At 31.9% G+C, this 23,645-nt stretch overlaps 1 protein-coding gene across 1 annotated transcript; it reads left to right on the top strand.

Annotated features, from left to right (window-relative positions):
- The first annotated feature begins 9,395 nt into the window (after nt 1–9,395).
- LOC133178624 (uncharacterized) lies at nt 9,396–23,382 on the top strand. Its single transcript, XM_061313354.1, has 3 exons — nt 9,396–9,778; nt 22,727–22,902; nt 22,989–23,382. The coding sequence occupies exons 1-3, from the start codon at nt 9,396–9,398 to the stop codon at nt 23,378–23,380; spliced, it is 951 nt and encodes a 316-aa protein (XP_061169338.1). The 3' UTR covers nt 23,381–23,382.
- Nucleotides 23,383–23,645: the final 263 nt, after the last annotated feature.

The following is a 23,645-nucleotide window of genomic DNA, read 5'->3' as shown; positions in this document are numbered from 1 at the left end:
AGCTGGACATCATCTGCCTAAGTGAAGGCCGCCGTTAAACAATGCGAAATGTTAGGTTTATTATCTGGATTCAGAAATTGTCTATTAAAAGAATTAATTCCACAATCTTTTGGTACCACAGGTACTTGAGATGTATAACTTGGTAAATAAAAGAAAATTAAATACAGTGCCGAATTCATACTTAAACGAAATTTATTAGATGCACATTTCCAGAACAAATTCACAAACGCCACGAGCTACGTTGACGTCTTCAGTGTTGCGCCGCCTACTGATTTGTAAGATACGTTTATCTGAGAGGAAAATGTTAATTGTAGAGATATTTCATTGAAATTTTCAAGCATTATTTAAAAAATGTTGTTCATGATGTATGCCAGTTTTTAACTTTATAGTATAAAGAAACAATAGATATTGAAAATATAAGCGTATTTCTGGGAAAACCCTCGTATTTATCTATTTAGGAAAACCAGAATATAGAATTATTTGTAAAGTGTGAGTTTGTTTTTGCTTTCCGAAAATTTTGCTATCCTTTCTTTCAGTTAAGACACTAAAAAAACATTTCTATGGTTGATTAATAAAACAATTTAATAATGTAAAGTTTCAATGTTTTATATTATTCGCTGTTTTACAAATCATCGGTAAATAAGATTCTCAATTATATCCAAAGCAAGTCAATAAAGAGCATTTGGGTCATAAATAAAGTCAAACTGTCAATATCAGGTGTGAATAGATGCAATATATATATATATATATATAGCTACTTTTTATATATTCTCATGCAAATGAATATTTATCAGTGCTTCAGTGCAGGTATCAAATGATACAACGGCAGAATGTTACGAAAATGTGAGATATCACGCTAGGTATATAATATATAAAAGGAGATAATGAAGAGATCAATTGCATGTTGTACTGGTGCTAATCTAGATACTAAACGTTCTTGAAAACAGGTAAGAACACTAATTCATATAAAAGATAAATAACAATAAAACTTGGTTTGATAAAAATATTTTTTTGTCTCTAAGCATACAATATAATTAATATTCAGAGAAGTTGTGTAATATTCAAAACAATTGACCAAAAAAAAAAAAAAAAAAAAAAAATGATTGCAATTTATTTTGTTAACTTTACGAATAAATTAAAGCAATTAGAATTGTTTTAATTAGTTCGAAAAATTTCATTACGTATGCCTAATAAAATGAAAACTCTATACACAAATGACTCAGTTTTAGCTTTTAGCTATAATTTTGTCCTTATAATTTATCTTTAACTATTTTATCACACGTTGATTTTTTTTAAGAAAACTGCCACGTTTTAATGATCATGTACAATTCATATGACATACGTTGATCAGAAACGATTCAGGAACTTTCATTAATTTAATGTAAAATGCAATATGACGCAAGCATTCAAACTTTGATTTTCATTGTTACTTTTTTTTATAGTATGCATTCACTGGTGCTCTTTGTGGGTTTCGGTTTAATCCTTGGCATCATTGCTACTGAGAAAGTGTCACCCCGGCCCAGTCTTAAATCTTTCAGAGACGACTATGACAGTGTCGCTAAAACATGTGTAGCTGTTGGCTTTGTAAAGGACACCTGCAAAAGCAACAAGGATAGAAGTAAAACACTTCTTGAGTATCATCTTGATAAAGCATCTTGCATGAGCATTGAGAACATGTATAATTAACAAAATTTAGAATATTCCAACATTTTTATCTTAGGAAACATATTAATAGCATTCGACGCCAAAGCCAAAGGAAGCGTTCAGACAGTAAATAGCGGGAACATTGTCATCTTTGGAGATGTCTCTCTTAATTTAGGAGGTGGTTACGATGCCGTTAAAGGGATTTTCATAGCTCCAAAATCGGGGGTGTACGTCTTTGACTGGACAACGGGGACTGATGGTAGCAGAGTGGCCTACACATCTCTGGTCCTGAATGGTAAAAGAAAGGCTTACCTCCATTGTCATAATAACAATCATGGTATCTATATGTCATGCAGTAAAATGGCTGTTATTAGAATGAAGGCAGGGGAAAAGGCTTGGATTGATTGCTTTTCTGCAACAGCATATATTTACAAACTATATTCTTCATTTTCTGGTTTCATGTTGTGAACGTACAACAGAGATGTACATGTACACCGAAAAAAAAAACAATTAAGTGACACATGAGTTTGTTGTTAATCTAATCAAAATAAAGCGTATCTTGACAGCTAAACTTTCTACTAAATGTTTAAAGTTTATGTCAACAAATATTTATATACAATGGCAGATATAAATATATTGATTTTATAGTGATATTTTATATCATATATTTCATATATTCATAAATCAGATGTTAGAATTATGTGTTACAGAAGTCTGGCCACATGATCTTGATTAATAATACATGCTCATGTTTGAGATTATTCATACCAAAGGTTGCCACTTCGCCAACATTTTGAAAAAATACAGGTAAAACACAGGTAAATGTGTGTTGGCTAAGTGGGAATGGGGTAGAGATTGAGAACAAAAGAAATAAATTACAGGTAGGCTATAGTCTGTTTTAAGCTACATGTATAAGCCGAATAAAATAATTTATTTAATTTGTAGCATGTACATATAAGAACACCATGATGAATGTAATATTTTTTTGATGAATTGAGTTTCAGTGCAAGTACAAAAATATCTTTTCTTAAAAATATAATAATAATTGATATATTAATTACAGTGTGATTTAATTATTTTTAATAATTAACAGTTTTATTCTTCTTTATTGCTGTGTTGTATCACAATTTGTTTTTTGTTTCTTCTTTTTAATTTTCTTTGTCACATTTGTAACATCTTTGGCGGGAAACGTTTTTAAATATATTTATTATAAAATAAATATTCAAAAATCGATCATTGAATATATTTAAATTATTAATCATTATATCCTTCTTCTTTTTAGATAAATTATAGCTCAACTTGAATCAAGCCTAAAATTTTAAAGTTTAAATGGAAAACACATAATATACTGCAACATAGAATTAAATATTCAAACTGTATATGAAATTTAAAAAAAAAAATGTACAAACATTAATTCTTCAGTAAATTTATAGTTTTTTTTTTAACATTTTCCATGGTAGAGTAAAAATAAAACAAAATGACAGGAATTCCCCCCCCCCCCCCCCCCGAAAAAAAAAATTCATTTTTATGATATAAAATAATATATAGGCCCTATTAGAATCATATATAGTTAAACAAGACAGGGTTGTGAATATCAAGCATGACATTTTCTAAGTTGATTTTTTAAATCAGATGAATCAGTTTGTATCAAAAGATTCTGTTACTGTTATCATTATCACAGTCGAACACTACATACTCAGATAAATATTTTTCAACTGATAGATATATTTTAGAATATTCAAAATTGTTTCTACAATGTAATATACACTTTTCTTTGGTATCATTTAAAATACTTTATTTCTTAATTAATTTTCAATATTTTCTTTTATCAATATTCAATTTTTAATTTCAAAAAAATGCAGATTTATATTTATTTTTTAACTACATTTATATAAATTAATTCTTTTTTGCTAGAACTTCATTTTTTTTTAAATTTAAATCTTATTTTTATGTTTTGACTGAAGTTTTCATTTGAATTTATTTTTACACTATTTTTTTCAAAGGTAGTAATTCTCAGGTAAAGCACATATACCTGAAAACAGACTATAGCCTGGTGATCACTCAGGTGTAAAAATCAAAATGTTGGCTATGTGGGAATAGGATTTTTCAAAATGTTGGCTAAGTGGGAATAAACCGTTATTGCCTAGAAAGGTACATTTGATATCTTCTGGTTTGCAATGTATTGCACAAGGATTGAATATACATCTTGTATTTTAACATGTCTTGGGCTCTTTTTAGATACATGTAGCTAGGCAATGATAAAAAATTACGTTACAAGAAATTCATGATGATATTATATATCAATCACATATGCTGATGCTGAAAGAAGTTTTTTTATTGCAAGCATCCAGAGTGTACATTTCTAATGTAATGACAAACATAAACAAACATACTTACATCTCTGTGGTCTTAAAGGGAAAAGAAAGGTATACTCCAATTAAAACAATAACGGTCATGGTATCGATATCATGCTGTAAAATAGCTGTTGTAAGAATGGAATTGAAAGAAAAGCATGGATTGATAACGTTAGCTTTTCTAGAACAGCAACACCTGTTTACAACACATATTCTTTTTTACTGTTTAATGTTGTGAATGTTCAATGTACAATACAATTAAAAATGCAAATCAGTTACAAATTTTTTGGTCTATTTTATAATGTAAAATATGATGATAACGAACAGTGATTAATCTTATAAATCAAGTAAATATAATGAATCGTCAACGGGACTAAAACACGGACTCCTGGAAACATCAGAAGTGGAATAAGACGCCTAGAAGAAGTACGCTTCTGATGATGACAGGTCACACCTGCATTAAGCCTATGTATTGATCACGTATACGGAGTACTTCTTTAATTTCAAATTCAATGGGATATATCGATTCGACATATGACTGAAAGTAACTGTTGTTAAATGATAAAGGTCGTCCATATATCTAAATGTCAAACTGAAGGCATCAGCAAGACTTTTCTTCTTCAAATGTAGAAGTTTTTGAATAAATTCTGCTTCATAGGAATACAAAAAACAGGTTGGCTAATAAAGAGAACATGTAATGGCCACCGGAATTCAGATTGTTCGAAGACCTTGTCTGCAAAGACTACATTGATATTGTGAATGAGGAAGTCTAACCTCTTTTTGATATCAATTTTATTGTACTTGTACGTAGATTGAGAATGATTTTTATCCAAGTAATTTTGTAGATGACAAATAACAAGGTAAGATATGAAAATTAGCGAGTTGAATTTTTATTGAGGAAGCAGTTGTCTCTGATGTCAAAAAGCCTTTTCTTTAATTTATCGTGAGAAATGGTTGTATAAAGCGCTGAAAAGTCATGTGTTTTGATGCTTTTGATGTTTGGAAAGTCCTGAGATTTTAAATTTTCCAAACGTTCTTTGGAGTTTTTAGTATTCACATTTGATTTACATCATTTTTTGAGTATGTAGATGCACAATACGCCTCAATTTTCTCCTTCACTGCAGTTAATAATTTGCTGAGGAGTAAGGAAAGGGGCTTGGTTAAACATTTACTGAACCCTACAATACATCGTTGCTAGTCAGGATTTTTATGAAGTTTTGGAATTCAATATACCCCCAGTAGGTAAATCAGACTCACTAGAGAGATTCTAGAATGATACAAGTATATCAATCACTCAGTGGTTTTATAAAAGTATTCAAGGCCACCGGCCAAAAGTAAAATACAATTTAATTAAGTCAAATGTATCTACATAGTCGGGTTCAAGCATAAAACATAATATAACTTTTTTATCCTTACAATCTTGTATTATACAAGTAAGATATATCAATGTTCTCGAGACTTCATAAAAATGTATCTTCTTTTAAAAGCTAGAAAAGCATACTTTGCCAAAGCATTTTCGACATTTGTTCCTCCATATTGATTTTTTTTTTCGTATTTCCAAAAAAGAGAAGATATTTTGATATATGACAGGTTTTTCTAATATCATCATAGAGTTCACAAAATTCAATAAAGTGAACTTCATTTTCAATTAAAAAAATATTTAAAAAAAAAAACAAAATTTACATACTCTGTCAGTTCTCAATATATTTCTATACCAGCTACTACTTAAATTTCCAAATCAAGACTAAATAATCTTCATCCACTTACAAGGCATATCTATAACTTTTACAATTTATAATATTCAGATATCGCTCTGGTCTAAAATGAGACTTAAATGTACAATAAAAATCAAGTTCATTGTAAGTATTCAGCATAGAGTGCCATTTCTGCACACACACACACACACACACACACACACACACACACACACACACATATATATATATATATATATATATATATATATATATATATATATATATATATATATCAAGAAGTCCATTTTTACCTGAATAAAAGAATATTGCAGTTTTACTTTTAGAAGATTTTTACATATAAGAAAGAAAGAAACATGTCTCTTCTGCATATTAACAGTATTAATAATTTGATATTTAATGAGATTTGATCAATCGATGAATTCCTTTTTAGACAGTCAGTTTAAGTGTTAAGACAACATATAGATAGGTAAGAATTTCAACGTTTGTAATTAAGCATACACATGTATTAAAGTAGCATAAATTTGCAGTCTTAAATTTCTTATATACAATTATGTATACCAAATTATAGGCTTACATGTATGCATGATTTGATAAAACAATAGTCTTAACAAATCTAAGCTGCCGTATCTCTACCTGCACACGAATTTGCCGAACGGATGTCTTAGTTCCAAAACAACACCCGGCAGCAAATTGTCCTCTTGAAGCAAACATATCTCAAGGCCAATTGGAAAGCTTAAATATAAGGTTGGCATTTACCGATAATGATCATAAAACCTTTAAATCGATGGTGGGAGGTTGCAACAGGATGAAATCTCTGTCACTCAAACGATATCAGGCAAGATGTTTGACATGTTGCCTAGTAATATATATATACGGCTTCCGGTTTTCCTAATTTTTTTTGGTAAATTTTTCTAATACTCAAATGGTGTGTGATAAATGTTGTGTTTACCCACAGAAGATTTTTTTTCTTTCCTTAATGTAGTCAAAGTTTTCATTGATAACCAATAAGCAGAACAATTTTTAACTGATTTTTAAACAAACATCTTCAAAGGATCATCTTGCAGACAACATGACAACTGCTCTATCAGGCGTTTCTAATAAAACTAAGACGTAAACATAGGTAGTGACTGTTCCTTCGGCAAGCACCCAGCAAAGGGAATGAACGTTACGAATCTTTCGCATGAGTCTTTAAAAACCGCTGAGGCGTCCCGTGTCATGATAGGAGTTGACACGATAAAGATACCGCAATGCTCCATGGCTCTGAGTGCCAAGATAGGTCTAAATTTGAAGCCCCTCACCGGCATACAGTGACATAGCTACAGGAGTAAAGAAACCCCGAATGGGACTTCAAAAACTATGTAATCAATTAATCAATACTGCTTATTGAATAAGATTTACTAGTATAGAAAGTAGAATAACCAGAGGACTCGCTAGTATAATATGTAGATAAGAAGGCAGGAATTACTCCACAGAGATCACAAAATGTGCTATATTATTATAATATAATATATTATACATTATATATTATTAAGAAGACCAAAGATCACCGAATGTATATCAACACAAAGACAATATTTTTACCTGGTTTGTTATTTCAGTACGGAGACTGGGGGTCACTTAAAGTGATTTTCACTATGAAGACTTTAATCATGATACCTTTACTAAGAGTCAGCCACTTTAAGGAGATCAGGGGTCGTCTTAACTTGTTGATCACTAAGGATATGTGTCAACCTAGTATGTTATATATGTATCAATACGGAATTCAGAGGGATCCTAAAGTAGAATTTCATTAAGGAGACTAAACATTTAGAGCAATGTCATTATGGAAAACACCACGATACTCTAAATAGAGGAGAGAAACGACTCTCATTAGATTGGAAGTCCTCGATTATGGAACTTTTATAAACAATATACTTTCATTTCAAATTTCATCTGTTTTAATGCATACTTCAGCTTCTCATATGATTTTGCATTGAATAATTTTAGAATATTAATGCATCATATATACGATGATCAAACTCAAAAAATGTAATGCCAGCATTTCTTTCCTTCAAATACATCTATCTCCAAAATATTTTATATTGACTTGCTCGTGAATAGAGCATTTCTAAGAAATGATTGAAAATTGATTTTTTTTAACATTTTTTTTTATATTTACGAGGGTTACGTAAAAAATTAGTGGACTGATAAAATTAATAAATTTTAGTATTAGTGGACTAATAAAATAGATATTTTGTAGTCTCTTGTTAAAAATTCATAAGGAACATTAAATAATAAATATCTAAAAAAAAAAAAAAATTGCAAAATGTAGCTTCATATTTTGATACATTGCCAAATTTTTATAAACAAAAAGGACATTATATGAACACCTATCGCTGTCGCCGTTTACTTTCATGACGTCCGACAACGTTATTGTTTCTCTGTGTCCGTTCCCTCTACCTCATACACTTATTTTGATAAGATTCCCTGGAGCTAAGTAAGGACACATGCTCGGAACTAGAGGGGGAGGGGGTGTTCGGACTCCACCCTGGAATTTGAATTGTTATTAAACTTAGAACCTTAGAAAACACGGACCCGTGTAAAGTTGGTATAACAAGTCATGTATGAAACTGAAAAAGTGAGCGGCTATTTCAGGAAATATATATGTACCTACAACTACTTTCTATAAATTTTCGTGGAATTTGGTAAACGTTCAGATTAAATATTTTTCGTTGTTGGTATCAAATGATACAATTGCAATGTGTTACCAAATGGTATGACAGCACGCTAGGAATAAAATATATAAAAGTTTATTCTTTAAAGAAAGGTTGTCTCTCAATTGGAATTAAAACTAAAAATCAAGTATTCCTAACAACAGGTAAGAAAACTTTTTTATACTGAAAATAAATTAGGAATTATACGTCTTTTGGATAAAGAAAAAAAACTTGTTACTATGTATAGAGTATATAAATCATTATACTCCATAAATGAAGAACTTTCGTTGTTAACTTATTACTAAAGTATTCAAAAGAACTGAGTAAAACAAACCTCTAACAACATTTTTTGTTACTTTCGAAAAAAATATTTTGAATCAGAAATCCGTTATTTATTTATTTATTATTATTATATTTTTTTTTTTTTAGAAAATAGTGCTTTTTAAGTATACATAATTAAAAGGAATGAATATAAAAACAAATGACCGAGATATAATGGTTAAGCTATTAATAATTTTTAAATAAGAGTTCTTCATATTTTTTTTCTTCCGAAATCTAACCACTCTTTAATCAAATCGTGCAACTCACATAGCGTGGCGTTGATCAAAAACTATTTATAATTATGTAGATTTCAGTAATTCAAAATAATAATCCAATATAAGGAACTCTATCAAAATGATTATCATCAATTTTGTAGAATGCATTCCCTTCTGTTTATTGTGGGATTTGGTTCAGTTTTTGGCATCATTAATGCTGAGAAAGCGTCTCCCCGTCTTGGCCTTAAATCCTTTAGAGACGACTATGACTATCTCGCTAAACATGTGTGGCTGTTGGATATGTAAAGGACCACTGCAAAAGCAACCGGGACAGACGTAAGATAATTATATTGAGCTATATATAATCCTTGATATCCTTGATAATGCACGCGCATTGAGCACGTGTATTGAACTTAATTTATAGCTTTGCATTTTCTGGTATTAGAAAACATGGTTATAGCATTCGACGCTAAAGGCAAAGGAAGCGTCCAGATATTGAAACAGGGGAACAATGTCTTGTTTGGAGATGTCGATCTGAATATAGGAGGAGGTTACAACGTCAATAAAGGGGTTTTCATGGCTCCAAAATCTGGAGTCTATGTCTTTGAGTGGACAACTTTGACGAGCGTTGGGAAATACGCCAATACCTCTCTGGTCGTGAATGGAAAAAGAAAGGCGTACATCCATTGTTATGACAAAGGTCGTGGTTTCCATATGTCATGCAGTAAAATGGCTGTTGTAAGAATGACAGCAGGAGATAAGACTTGCATTGATATTTGGTCTGGAACAGCATGGGTTGAACCTAAATTTTCTTCTTTTTCTGGTTTCATGTTGTAAATGATCACAGTTAAAGAGATGCATGTACAGTACAACTAAAATATAATTCAGCAACAGGTTTGTTGTCCATCTATTCTTATAATAAATACGCAAGCTGCGTAAGTGCAGACTGGATAAGGTTTCAAAAAAAAATAATTATGCAGAACTATGATAGCTTCTTTTATTCATTAGAGTTAGGTCTGTATTAACATCATTAAAGATTAAAACTGCTATTTTTCTTAACTATTTATTGTTCTCTGCATTACATATCCATTAAAAATGACAAAACATTCTAGTTAGTTCCTTGTTATTACGTCATATACTTCTGCAGATCTAGATTTTAAAACACAGCAGTTTTACAAATCCTATATATTCAAGTAAAAGAACCATCAGAAGAACACACACGTCTAGGCTTTTATTGAAAATAAATAACATATATAATTACCTGTAATTGCTAGTAAGAGATCTTTTTCATAAAAAAAATCTAGCTCTTTTTCGAAATTCAGCAATCGTTAATTATCAAGTGTATATATATTATACAATTAATTACCCCTAATGAGGTCGACATGGCGAAAAAAGGACCCGAGTATTGGCCCACGAGGTCTGGTCAGGTCAGCGAGTGGGCCAGGTCGAGGGTCCTTATTTCACCATGCTGAACTCATAAGGGGTAATCAATTGTTTTATTATACCGATATAAGTTAAGACAATTTTTGTAGGCTTGATTACTAGAATTATAATCAATTGTGTATTAGACCTACAAACTATTATTATCAGTGTTTCATCGGGATCGGGATTCGCTAGTGAATTTGTTCGCCTGCAAGTCTTGTAAGTTTTTGTTTACTAAAACACTCTGTGATTGTCAGTAACATGCATTTTTATAAATTCACAAATACCATTCCCAAGTACAATGACAATCTGGTGCAGACTTTTACTGTACAAAAGAGCCAAGTCTGCATTCGTTGAATTTGACATTGTAACGAAAGTTTCAATGAAAACGATAAATTTTATGACGCATCTGAAGGACAATCGTATTCCATATCATAAAAAGACTATGCATATTTTTATAACGGCATTTTTTGCAATGAACAGTCATTACTGTATGCATTAATTTTTGAATTTGAATGGAATTTAGATTAACAGGTCATTTATAGCGGTCATTATTTATAATGACCGGGTCATTATACCCCACGTGCAATGATTCCTAAGTCATTTTTGCTGTAAATGGTACTTTTTGGAGTCATTATTGAGTTTAAAAGCCTTCTAACAAGCCAATCAAATTCGAGTATTCTTAATAGAGGTATAATAAACATATATATGGAAGATATAGATAAAACAGTTTTCTTTCGTTATTTTTGTAAATATACATGCATTATACTTCCGTATTAAAAGCCATATTGTAGTACATGTACCATTTTAGCTCCAGGACCCAAAATTATGCATGATTTAGAGACACTTTAAATTAGATTACAATCTTCACTTTATATGGGGATAACGCTGTATATAAATTGTAACCCAAAAGGCCTTCCTTTCTCCGAAAAAATAATTTCTAAAGATATTAATTTTTTTTCTTTTACTCCTATTTGGAAAAAATATTAACGTGTGGTCCAATCGATAGTCTAGGATGCTGGAGGACTTTTCACATCAATCAGCGTTCGACGTATACTAGTACATATGTACGAGGGGTGATCAAAAAGTTCGCGAACTAATTGAATTACTTCCTTAAGAGAAATAAAATGAGGTTTCAGTGTTTATTATTTTTTAAAGTAGTCCTCTCCGATTTTAATGCACATCTGCCATTGTTCTGCCCATGCGCGAATCACGTGATCCAGGCAGTCACGTGACATGCTCCGTAGCAGTCTGTTCAGAGAAGCTAAAAGATTTTTCTGAGTCTTATATTTCTTACCATGCAAGTTATTTTTTATAACAAGAACAGTCCATCTGTCAGAAATGGCCAAATCTCGGCAATAGAATGGGTGGATAAGGATATGCCTCCCCACAATTAGTATGGTGACCCATCACAACCCGAGTCCTCTGTCTCGGGAGCGTCGTTTTTCCAATGTGGATAAAGTATGGGCGCCTTCTTTTTATCATATCTCGTATGTTTAAAGTCTAAAGTAAACGATATTTTAGGGTTTTAATAATTATATTATTGTTAAGATATTCAACCATTTTTCTAATTGTAAGTTGACAATGTTTCATAACAAATTGCTCAACTAAGGACACATCTTTTCCCCGACTTGCTTTCGCTGGGCAACAGAACAAACATCATTTTTAACCATCTCCCTGCCTTCACTTAAACAATCAATCTAATTAATGATTGAATTTCTGATAAGTCTTTTGTCTTCATAAACCTTGTACAAATTATCATATTCTACTGCAAAGGAATTTCCAAGATATACGTTAAACTTTACAGCCGTTCGTTCCTCGAGTACCACTGAGTCAACCATTTTTTGTCAAAAGTGACCTACATATTGACGTCATTTTCACATTGTGACGTCACAAACACGGAGCAAAACATTATTTAACATCTGTTATTTATAGAACATGTGAATGACTATATGCGTGCCAAATTTCACTTTGATCTGAATTGTGGTTTTGTAAATATGGAGATAATTCGCGAACTTTTTGATCACCCCTCGCACAAGGAATATCAGGGGCGTTTGGACCAGGATTTTGTTTTCCAAGGAAGGCGGATACAAATCAACTGATACAAATGTCAGAACCGAAAATGTTTTGAGACGCAAAAATACAACTTGTCCCAAAACCTATAAAAATTCCATTTCGTGAGAGGGAGGGCTAAGACGTAAATTTCCTTCGTCATTTTTTAAACGATGTCATTGTATGTCTTACTTAAAAAAAATCTGATCCCAGTAACTATTTTCCATATTGCCAGGAAAATTAAATTTATAATTATTTAGTTTGAATATACTGTAATTTACTTTTAACAGGTAATAGTACTGCGGCATAACTAACCTATTGTGCATTTTGTGATAAAAGCGCAATTTTTGGCACAAATATAGACATTCTCAATAGAAAGAAATGTGAATATTGGGCCTTTGCAGAATCAAGTCCTGGCGGCCATGACAGCTATTTTACAAAATGACCTCCAGAAAAAACCCTTATTGTTGGCATTTACTAAATTTCACATACTATCATGATTTAAGATAATTCAAATACTATATGAATTATTTGTAAAAAAAAAAAAAATGTTTAGGGCTTCTTATAAAATATATGCATATGACATCACTTTCTAACATACTATGCCACTGATTCATAAGATGAAACAACGATAAAGTCAAAATCACATTTGCCTCCACCTAAATTAATATTGATTTAATAATTGATCCCTTTTAGATATCATTAAATAGTAAGAGATTATAAACAGCACATCCAGTTATTAACATCATTTGATTTCAATGCAACAGTCTTACCTATCCTACTATAAGCCCTAAGTGATTACAATTACAATATTTACAATGTTTTAATATAATAAATTCCATATTATAAAGTCCATATTGACTTTAAGCAGGACAATAAGCCCGCCACATTCACACATGCTAGAGCACCTGAGTTTGGATTTTTTTTTTTACATGCGCTCTTAGTTTTATGCATTCATTAAGTGACAGTAGAAGTATCTGCACAATTCCGTTTTATTGTCATCTTTAAGGAGGAAATCTCTGCAGCAATCTGCTTTGCTTTGCTCTAGCTATATTTTCCAAGGAAATATAACATACTGAGTACATATATGCATTTTTAAACTAAAACTAATGTGAGACTCTTTGAACTTGCTAGAAATTTGATCGAAGGAAGGTCTGATGACTATTTGGACAATGATATAAACCATCCAAAAAGTAAGTTTGTCACTTGAGCCTCGGACTACATATCCTAATTGAAAATGTTACATGCACAGAAGAAAATCACTTTTGGTTCTAAGATGTAGATTACAGCCTCCAAAGAATGGAGATGAGCTCGATTCTTATGCTGATAGAAATCTTTAAGGTTTCCTTGTTTTATTTGAAATAAAATTTAGTCACCTCTGAATAAAGTAAAACCCTTCTTTCCTGTTACTCATTATGATTTTGTGCTTTAAGGGTTTGACGATGAATAGAAATATGACCGAACCGGATAAAGGTGTTCTATGACAAAATTCTTCAAACTTATCTTTTCAAATTCTCTTTGCACTTTCTGCAGAGTTTAATGCTGAGTGATCTGCAAGCTCCATAATATCCAGAACTAACAGATCATACAAGTAGCTTAATTTTTTAAAGAAATTGCTAGTCATTTATCAAACAAGAGATCAAATACCAAGATCTGTACGCATGGAATTTGATGCTGATGAGATATTTTTTTTCTGTGGGGCCATCATGAAACCCCTGTCCTAATCTCTGGTCCAGCTTCCTTCCATCAGAGAAGAGTGTTTGTTAATAGGTAAGGAAGAAGTTCTTTGTCATCCTTGATATAAGCATTCTTAGGTGTTTGTATCTAATCAATGGGAAAACAGAGAACACCCTCTTGGTATCCCTTTCTTCATGGTTTACTTCAGGGTTTTTGATGTTTCGCTATGATGAACAGACAGCCAACAACACATTGCAAGCTCTGTAAGAGTGGAAATGATGAATTCGAAAGTTATAGACTTAGAATGAAGGTTAATGTACACATCAGTCAAACAGTACTAAAAAAAGGAATAGGGTTGATACATTTTGAACTCTAGATTTTTTCAGTTTCTTTGATTGATTGTATGTTGTTTTACGTCCCATTCAAGAATTTTTCACTCATATAGAGACGTCACCATATACCTTGAAGGGTTTCATATTTTGACCTTTACTCGGCACTCAGGGCCATTGCGCGCAGACGGATCTGTATCGTGCCAACGCCTGCCCGACACGCGGCCTCGGTTTTTAAGGTCTCATACAAAGAACCCGCAACTTTCACTTCAAAGTGCCGAGCGCAAGGCGAAGGAACAGTTGCTACCCATTTTTTATCGACTTAGGTCAGTCGCGGCCTAGATTCGAACTCACTACCTACCGAACACGGAGCGAGCGCTCTACCGACTGAGCAACCGTGACGGTTCAGTTTCTTTGAATATCATTCAACAGCAGTCATTACCACGTTGCTGAAGTATGAAATTTGAAGATTTTGAACAGTAATTAAGCTCAAAAGTCCAATAGAACGTTACAAATTTGGAGGAGTCACCAAACAATGACCCCTACAAACATCAGAGTTGGATCAAGTGCCATGGAGGAGTAAGCACCACATCTCGATCGGTCACATTCGCTGTGTACTTCTTGTCTTGATGGGTAAAAGAAAATATCTCTAGACAATTCGATGTGAAAAAATTGCTTAACAACTTGATATACGCAAGGCAGAGACGGTAACCTTATGTGCTCGTATTGAACAAGAATCATAGGATGCATTTGAGAGAAAGACACCTGTTCCAGTAGTCGAAATATCTATATTTGAAATGTGACTGGATGAATTTGCTGCATGTTCTGGAGAAGCTTCCTTGAAAGATTTATTCCTGTGTAATAAACATGCCTTACGAGGGGTGATCAAAAAGTTCGCGAACTAGCTCTATGTTTAAAAAACCACAATTCAAATCAGAATGAAATGGCACACATATAGCCATACACATGTTCTATAAATAGCAGACATTAAATAATGTTTTGCTCAGTGTTTGTGACGTCACAATGTGAAAATGACGTCAGTATGTAGGTCACTTGTGACGAAAAATGGTTGACTCAGTCGTACTCTAGCAAGAAACGGCTGTAAAGTTTAACGTATATCTCGGAAATTCCTTTGCAGTAGAGTATGATAATTTGTACAAGGTCGATGAAGACAAGAAACTTACCAGAAGTTCAATCATTAATTGGATTAAATGTTTTAGTGAAGGCCGGGAGATGGTTAAAAATGATGTTTGTTCTGTTGACCAGCGAAAGCAAGCCGGTAAAAGGATGTATCCTTACTTGAGCAATTTGTTTTGAAAGATCGCCAAGTTACATTAAGAAAAATAGTTGAATATCTGAGCAATAATATAATTATTAAATCCCTAAAATATCGTTTACTTTAGACTTTAAACATATGAGATATGAAAAAAAGAAGGCACCCATATTTTTTCCACATTGGATAAACGAAGCTCCCGAGACAGAGGACTCGGATTGTGATGGTCAACATGCTAATTCTGGGAAGGTATATCCTTATCCACCCATCCTATTGCCGAGAGTTGGCCATTTCTGACAGATGGTCTTTTCTTGTTATAAAAAAATTCCTTGCATGGTAAAAAATATAAGCTCAAAAACATTTCTTAGCTTCTTTGAACAGACAACTACGAAGCATGTCACGTGACCGCCTGGGTCACGTGATTCGCACATGGGCAGAATAATGGTAGATGTGTATTAGAATCGGAGAGGACTACTTTAAAAAATGAATATGAACATTGAAACCTCATTTCGCTTCTTCTAAGGAAGTTATTGAATTAGTTCGCGAACTTTCTGATCACCCCTCGTATATGAACTTTGATTTCCTATTTTAGTCTCATCTCAGTTCCATGGTCAACAATGTGTTGATCTACACAGTTTGTAGACAATTCCGCAATTTGTTACTTAAAAATTTAAATTCACTCAAGTTGAATTGAATTTGCACTACCTAAGGTTACCAGCATATCTTTTTCATAAACCAAAGCATTGTTGTTCTTGGAAAAAATAATTTTAAAGCTATCAAACACAAAATCGAAAGAACTAGCCACTTGATGACCTGCGAGATGGATTGTATTCAGAAATGTGTTAAAGAAATGCATGGAATGCTGCGCCTTTTCAAAAACTGTAATTTATTTATTAAAGTATTTTACAATGCAGCTTAAAAAACCTTTGTACAAGATAAGATTCAGTTTGGATTGATCAGAAAAAAACCCTCCTTTACTCTTAACTTTGAAATACTTTGCCATTATATTTACAAGCAAATTTTACAACTGATATTCAACTAAAAATATGTGCTGAAGAGTGAAAAGGGTTAAGATACCAAAAAGAGTTCGATCTCCAAAATCTTTTAAAAAAAATAACCAATTTGTGAACAGGGCAAAAAAATACATTCCTAATTCCCAGAGATGAGATCGGTGCACAAGAGTATTGATCTCTTTTCACCAGCCATATTCCTGTAACATCAATTTCATTGTCATTAGCCTCCCTTAGCCTTAAAAATTGATTGTACTCAGAGCATGTTCTTACTTATGGATCGGTCACGGTAGCCTATTGGTAATGCGTTCTCTTCGTGATCGGAAGGCCTGGGTTCGACTTGATATCGGTCGTCACTCCGCGTCAAAACTAAGACGTAAACGTAGGTAGTGACTGTTCTTTCGGCAAGCACCAAGCAAAGGGAATTAACGTTACGGATCTTTTGCATGAGGCTTTAAAGACCGCCGAGGCGTCCCGTGTCATGATAGGAGTTGACATGATAAAGATACCTCACTGCTCAATGTCTCTGAGTGCCAAGATAGGTCTACATTTGAAGCCCATCACCGGCATATAGTCACATCGCTACAGGAGTAAAGAAATCCCGAATGGGACTTTAAATACTATGTAATCAATTAATCAATACTGCTTACTGAATAAGATATACTAGTATAGGAAGTAGAATGACCAGAGGACTCCTAGTATAATATGTAGATAAGAAGGCAGGAATTACTCTACAGAGATCACAAAGTGTGCTATATTATTATAATACCATATATTATACATTATATATTATTGTGAAGACCAGAGATCACCAAATGTATATCAACACAAAGACAATATTTTTTACCTGGTTTGTTATGTCAGTACGGAGATTGGGGGTCACCTAAAGTGATTTTCACTATGAAGACCTCAATTATGATACCTTTACTACGAGTCAGCCACTGTAAGGAGATTAGGGGTCATCTTAACTTGTTAATCAATAGAAATGTACATATAAGTAACAACCTATAGTATGTTATACACGTATCAAAACGGAATTCAGAGGTATTTTAAAGTAGAATTTCATTAAGGCAGTAGACATTTCGAGTAACGTCATTATTGAAGATACCACTATACTCTAAATAGAGGAGAGAAACGATTCTCATCATATTGGAAGTCCTTTATTATGTATATATAATTTTTTTTTAATTATATACTTATCTTTTTTTATGCATTGAATAATTTTAGAATGATATTACTGAATCATATATAAGATGATCAAACTCAAAAAATGTCATCCTTCCTCCAAATACATCTTCCAAAACATTTTATTTCGACCTGCATATGAATAGAGCATTTTCTAAGAAATAATTGAAAATTGGTTGGGTTTTTTTTTTTACATATTTTTTTATATTTACGAGGGGTTATAAAAATTTGTGGACTGATGCGATAAAATTAATAATCTGTAGTCTGTAGTTACAAAATTTATACGGAACATAAAGCAATAAATGTTTAAGAAATGTTGCAAATTGTAGCTTTATACGTTGATAATATGCCAAATTATTATAAATTCTACTACAGTTATAGCCGAGATCAAAGAAATGACGCCGACATTATTCTCCAATAAATCACGAACGTCATCAAAAAATTATTAGATTAGAGACATATGTCAAACCTTTACAGTTGAAATAAATATTTCATTGTAGAATCTAATACTTATTAGGACCATATCGATGTGTCGTCTTATGCAGTCTCTAAAACAGTGTGTATTGCCTGAAACAGCTGATAAATATCCATTTTTATAGCCGAGTGGGACTGTGTGGCAACGCATTTTGAAAAAAAAAATTACGCACTTTGAAAACAATTTTCAAAGTGCCTTAAAATTGGGACAAAATCAACGCACTTTGAATTTTTTTTTCAAAATTCGTTAAGAGTGTACATCAACATTTTTAACCATGGAGACAACGCACTTTGAAAAAAAAAAATGTATATAACAAAATATTTGGACTGAGATTTTAGTAATAGACTGCATTATTTTGTTATATATCTTTAGAAAAAAACTGATGAACTGATCTACCCTCGAGGACAAGACAGGTAGAAGGCCCTCAACAAAACTCTTTATCTTTTCTACCCAAATACATGTATATGTATTTACATAACTGGTATGCCATTGATATACTTTCTCTCAAGAAATTTAAGAATATATATATAAAATAGATGAAAAATTTGAGAGAAACTTTCCTGAAAAAAAAATGCACCCTGTTATATTAAAGAAGAGAGGCCCAAAGACCATATCGGTGATCTAACCAACAATAAGCAACTAACTATATTTTACAATATTTTACTTTACAATATCAAATACAATACAAAACAAAATTGTATAAAATGCATAAATAATCAATTTTTATACCTCTTGATACTAATCAACTAACCGTTGTAAAAAGAGTCATTCTTTTTCATGCTTATCAAATACCTATTAAAAGACCATCATATTATACAGGAAAAATATTTTTAATGAGCTTACAAACTTGGAACCCATATTGTAGCATTTCTCGTATATGTAGCCCTAATGGTCATATTTGAAAAAAAAAGAACTTGAAAATTCTAAATTCAGTAAAAAGTATAAGGAAGTCCTTATTTAGTGCATATTGAATTTTAGTTTTTAGTGCTTTTAAAATTGAAAGTCCAATAATGTTCATTGCCATCATACCTGGATTAGGCGTCGGAACCGGGAGAGGGGGGGGGGGGATAAAAAAATTTCAAAGTGCGTAATTTTTCAAAGTGCGTTGTAACAGGGCTGTTCCACAGACCTCCCGACAAAATTTACACTCTGTGATTTTACAGATAAAGCAATGAAATAGACAACTGATTTTGTTATTTTACATTCATAAATATTAATCAATATATGTTACAAACAAATTTATAAATACTTAAAGGATATTTTTAATCCAAAAAAAAGCTGAAATCGTCCGCATTTTATGCAATGGCTACACAAGTAAACAAAAAATTGACCCTTTGGTGTAAAATGGAGCAGAGAAATCGTGACATTGTGACCTAATAATTAGTTAACTGTGCATCTCTCTTCTCTCTGAATCTCTTCCGGAATTTAAAAGCAAGTATTCTGTATGCATTTTATTTCTCTGCAGCCCCATTAAACATTTTCTATGAAATTCCATAGAACTTATAGAATGAGGTAAAATTGCAAATTTTACGGAAAAATTGTGTCACACTATATGCCTGATTACTGTGATTTTTGGATGACAAATGCTCATGGATATCAAGAGTTTTTCTCAGTTACACCCAAGTAGGAAAAAAAAAACATTATGTTCGAAGTTGTACCAACTGAACATACCATTGCTTACAAAAATATTACGGCGTAGTTTTGCTAACGCCTGGGAATTAGCTCTGGGGATTGCCTTACGCCCAGCAACACCTTTGTCCTTGGCCCTTTGGATGATCCTTATTGACCTTTAAAATACGACAAGGTTGAGGTTATACAATGTTTATTGTCTCGTGTCCCGAGAGTAAGTGTAGTATATTACAACATAATAAAGATCAATTAATTTACAAGATGTTATTGATTGATATTAATGTACAAACATGAAATATTTGTATTGAATTAATTTATCAAGTACCTAAATTTACACTAAAGAAACAATACAGTGGTCCGCCATTAAACATTGGCGGCCATATTGAAAACTTACTTCCGGTTACATTTCCGGTGCTAAAATTATTACAAAAGTTATGGCGTCCGATACAATTTTAAAAGTGACATCATTTTAACAAAGTACAATGGAATAAAATGTTATAGAAGGAAATAGAACACTATACTTAACTTTAATAATAATGTGGCGAAGTACGATATTTATTTCCTGACTTAGTTAACCTTTTAAAGGAATTTATACCTAATAATATGATGACCAATAATTTATCTTTTTACAGTAAATATGTATATCCTAACTCTAATTCACAATTAATAATTCTAACTGTTAATTTAGAATAAAACTGAATTCATTACTAAGAATGCTAAATATTTGTTATAAATATAAATAAGTAAATGTTTCAATACTGACCTTTAAAATACGACAAGGTTGAGGTTATACAATGTTTATTGTCTCGTGTCCCGAGCGTAAGTGACGGGAGGGAGACGGGAGAACAAACTTAAACCTTCAACTTGTCCTTTGAGAGGTCACTCAAGGGGAATAATTATATTTAATTATAATTGTCCTTAAAAGAATTTAATTAATATCCCTAACGGAGCCTCACAGGGATAGCGTCCCTTATTACCTAGAGTTTGATTTAACTTGCCGAAGAGTTTCTCACTTATTCTGGCATCTATTGTTAAGAGTTAATCCCGAAGTGATAGTAATTAACTCAAATACGTATGTTCTGACAGATGAATAGATAGACAGGCAAATGTTTATATTACAAATTAACTTTACCATTGATAATTGCCGATATGTGAGAAAGTATTTCTTAAAATAAATTGTAACATATGTTTGATCAAGAAATAAAGAGAACCTATGCGTGAATGTTGATCCGAACAAATTAAACTAATTTATTTATTTAGCAGGTATACTTAATTCTAAATATTTCCTATTTTCAAAATCATAACTTTTAAATAAAAATTGCTTATAATTTAGCTAGAAGAATAAAATAAATATTGATTATCATTGATTTATATAAAATTACGTCAGAATTCAAAAACATTAACAATTTATGATTCATGTTTTATTCTATATATAGAAAATAGTATGCTAACTGTGTTAAAATTGATTGAGGTACCTTAAGCAGGTTCAATTTTATGGCGCTAGTCCACAGATATTTTGAAAACCTATCGAAAATCTGTAGACCTACAGACATTAAAAATGTTTTCAACCGATTTGTTTTTCTAAAATATTTTTCCTGTTTCTAAATGTTGAGTTTCAAGGAAATGCGTGAATTCTTTTCTTTCAGTTTAGAAAGTCAAAGAAATATTTATATGATCACTAAAATAAATTAATTCTGTAATATATTAAGTTTTACTAATTCACATTATTCGCTGTTTCACAACCCATCGCTAAATTAGAATGTTACAGTAATTATTTCAAAAATTTGTCTCTAAAAAGAACTAGAATCTCAAAAATAAAGCAACAATATGTGACTTAAAGAAGCAAGCTTAACAACTGCGTCTCAAAGATACTTGTACTTTTTTCCAGACTTGTGAAAATAATGACAAACTGGTATCAATAAACAAAAAAAAAAAAGTTCCTTTTTGATACATAATATTATACAATATATACTTAGACACTAAAATTTATAGAATATTTATGTATCTACAGGTACTTTTGATATATTTTAGTCGAATTTGGTAAACGTTCAGATTAAAATATTTTTCGTTGCTGGTATCAAATGATACGATTGCAATATGTTACCAAATGGTATGACAGCACGCTAGGAATAAAATATATAAAAGCTTATACTATAAAGAAAGGTTGCATCTCAACTGGCGTTAAAACAAAATATCAAGTATTCCTAACAACAGGTAAGAAAACTTCTTATACTGAAAATAAATTAAGAATAAAACGTAGTTTGATAAAGGATAAAAAGCAATTTGTAACTATATATATAGCGTATAAATTATTTTAGCTCCATAAATGAAGAACTTTCGTCGTTAAATTACCACTACATTATTCAAAACATCTAAGTAAAAGATACCTATACAATCATTTTTTTTAACTTCCAAAGAAAGTATTTTGAATCAGAAATCCTTCAATTTTTGGAAATATTGCTTTTTAAGTATACTCGATTAACATGAATAAATATATAAAAACGAATGGCGGAAACATTACGTTTAAGCTATTCATAATTTTCTCTGAATACAATTTCTTTATTTTTTTTCCTTCCGAAAGCTAACCACTCTTTCATCATCACAGACAATTCGCATGACGTAACATTGAACAAAAACTTTTATAATAATGAAGATTTCAGTAATTAATACATGTATATAATAATCCAATATGCGGAACTCAATCAAAGTGTTTATCATTAATTTTGTAGAATGCATTCCCTTCTGTTTGTTGTGGGAGTAAGTTCAATTTTTGTCATCACTAACACGGACAAAGTGTCACCCCGGCCCAGCCTGAAATCATTCAGAGACGACTATGACAGTGTCGCCAAAACATGTGTAGCTGTTGGATACGTAAAAGACCACTGCAAAAACAACCGTGACAGAAGTAAGATACTGAGTTGCATCCTTGATATAATGCATATGCATTGAGCACATGTATTTCATTTACACAGGTACTTTATTTGTTTTTAGAAAATATGGTAATAGCATTCGATGCCAAAGCCAAAGGAAGTGTTCAGTCAGTAAGTAAGGGGAACATTGTCATGTTTGGAAATGTTGATTTGAATAAAGGAGGAGGTTACAACGCAGTTAAAGGGATTTTCACGGCCCCGAAATTGGGAGTGTACGTGTTTGACTGGACAACAATGACGTACACCAACAAAGGTGCTTACACCTCTCTTGTCTTGCATGGTAAAAGAAGGGCATACAACCATTGTCACAATAACGGTCATGGTATCCACATGTCATGCAGTAAAATGGCTGTTGTAAGAATGGAAGCAGGAGATAAGGCTTGGATTGATAGCTTTCATGGAACATCATCTGTTTACAACCTATATTCTTCTTTTTCTGGCTACATGTTGTGAATGTTCAACAGATATACAATTAAACAATGTAATCTAGTAACAGACTTGTTGTCTATTTAAGGTTCCACAAGAATATATGTTTTGTGTGAATACTAAATATAGTATCGTAAATATTCCTGTACATACAACAATATATTCTGCCACCATTGCACAAGGTAGGTATGCTCTCATAATTTATAGTATTGTGAAAATATTCATCAAATATGCGAAGTAAGCTTGTAACATTTTGACATGTCCAGGGCTCTTTTAGATTTAGTGTCATGTT

Source organism: Saccostrea echinata, unplaced genomic scaffold, assembly GCF_033153115.1.
Source record: "Saccostrea echinata isolate AGI-Se365-2 ecotype Australia unplaced genomic scaffold, CSIRO_AGI_Sech_v1 ptg000003l, whole genome shotgun sequence".
Lineage (NCBI taxonomy): Eukaryota > Metazoa > Mollusca > Bivalvia > Ostreida > Ostreidae > Saccostrea > Saccostrea echinata.
The sequence above is the reverse complement of the archived record's forward strand: the minus strand, read 5'-3'. Positions and strand labels throughout refer to the sequence as shown.

What these genes read in the sequence shown, in the direction of transcription:
- LOC133178624 (XM_061313354.1), top strand. Translation starts at nt 9,396, where the DNA reads ATGGTTATAGCATTCGACGCTAAAGGCAAAGGAAGCGTCCAGATATTG. An exon ending in TCTTTTTCTGGTTTCATGTT is followed by an intron (nt 9,779 to 22,726) that starts GTAAATGATCAC and finishes TTAATTTTGTAG; the next exon opens with AATGCATTCCCTTCTGTTTG. An exon ending in CAAAAACAACCGTGACAGAA is followed by an intron (nt 22,903 to 22,988) that starts GTAAGATACTGA and finishes ATTTGTTTTTAG; the next exon opens with AAAATATGGTAATAGCATTC.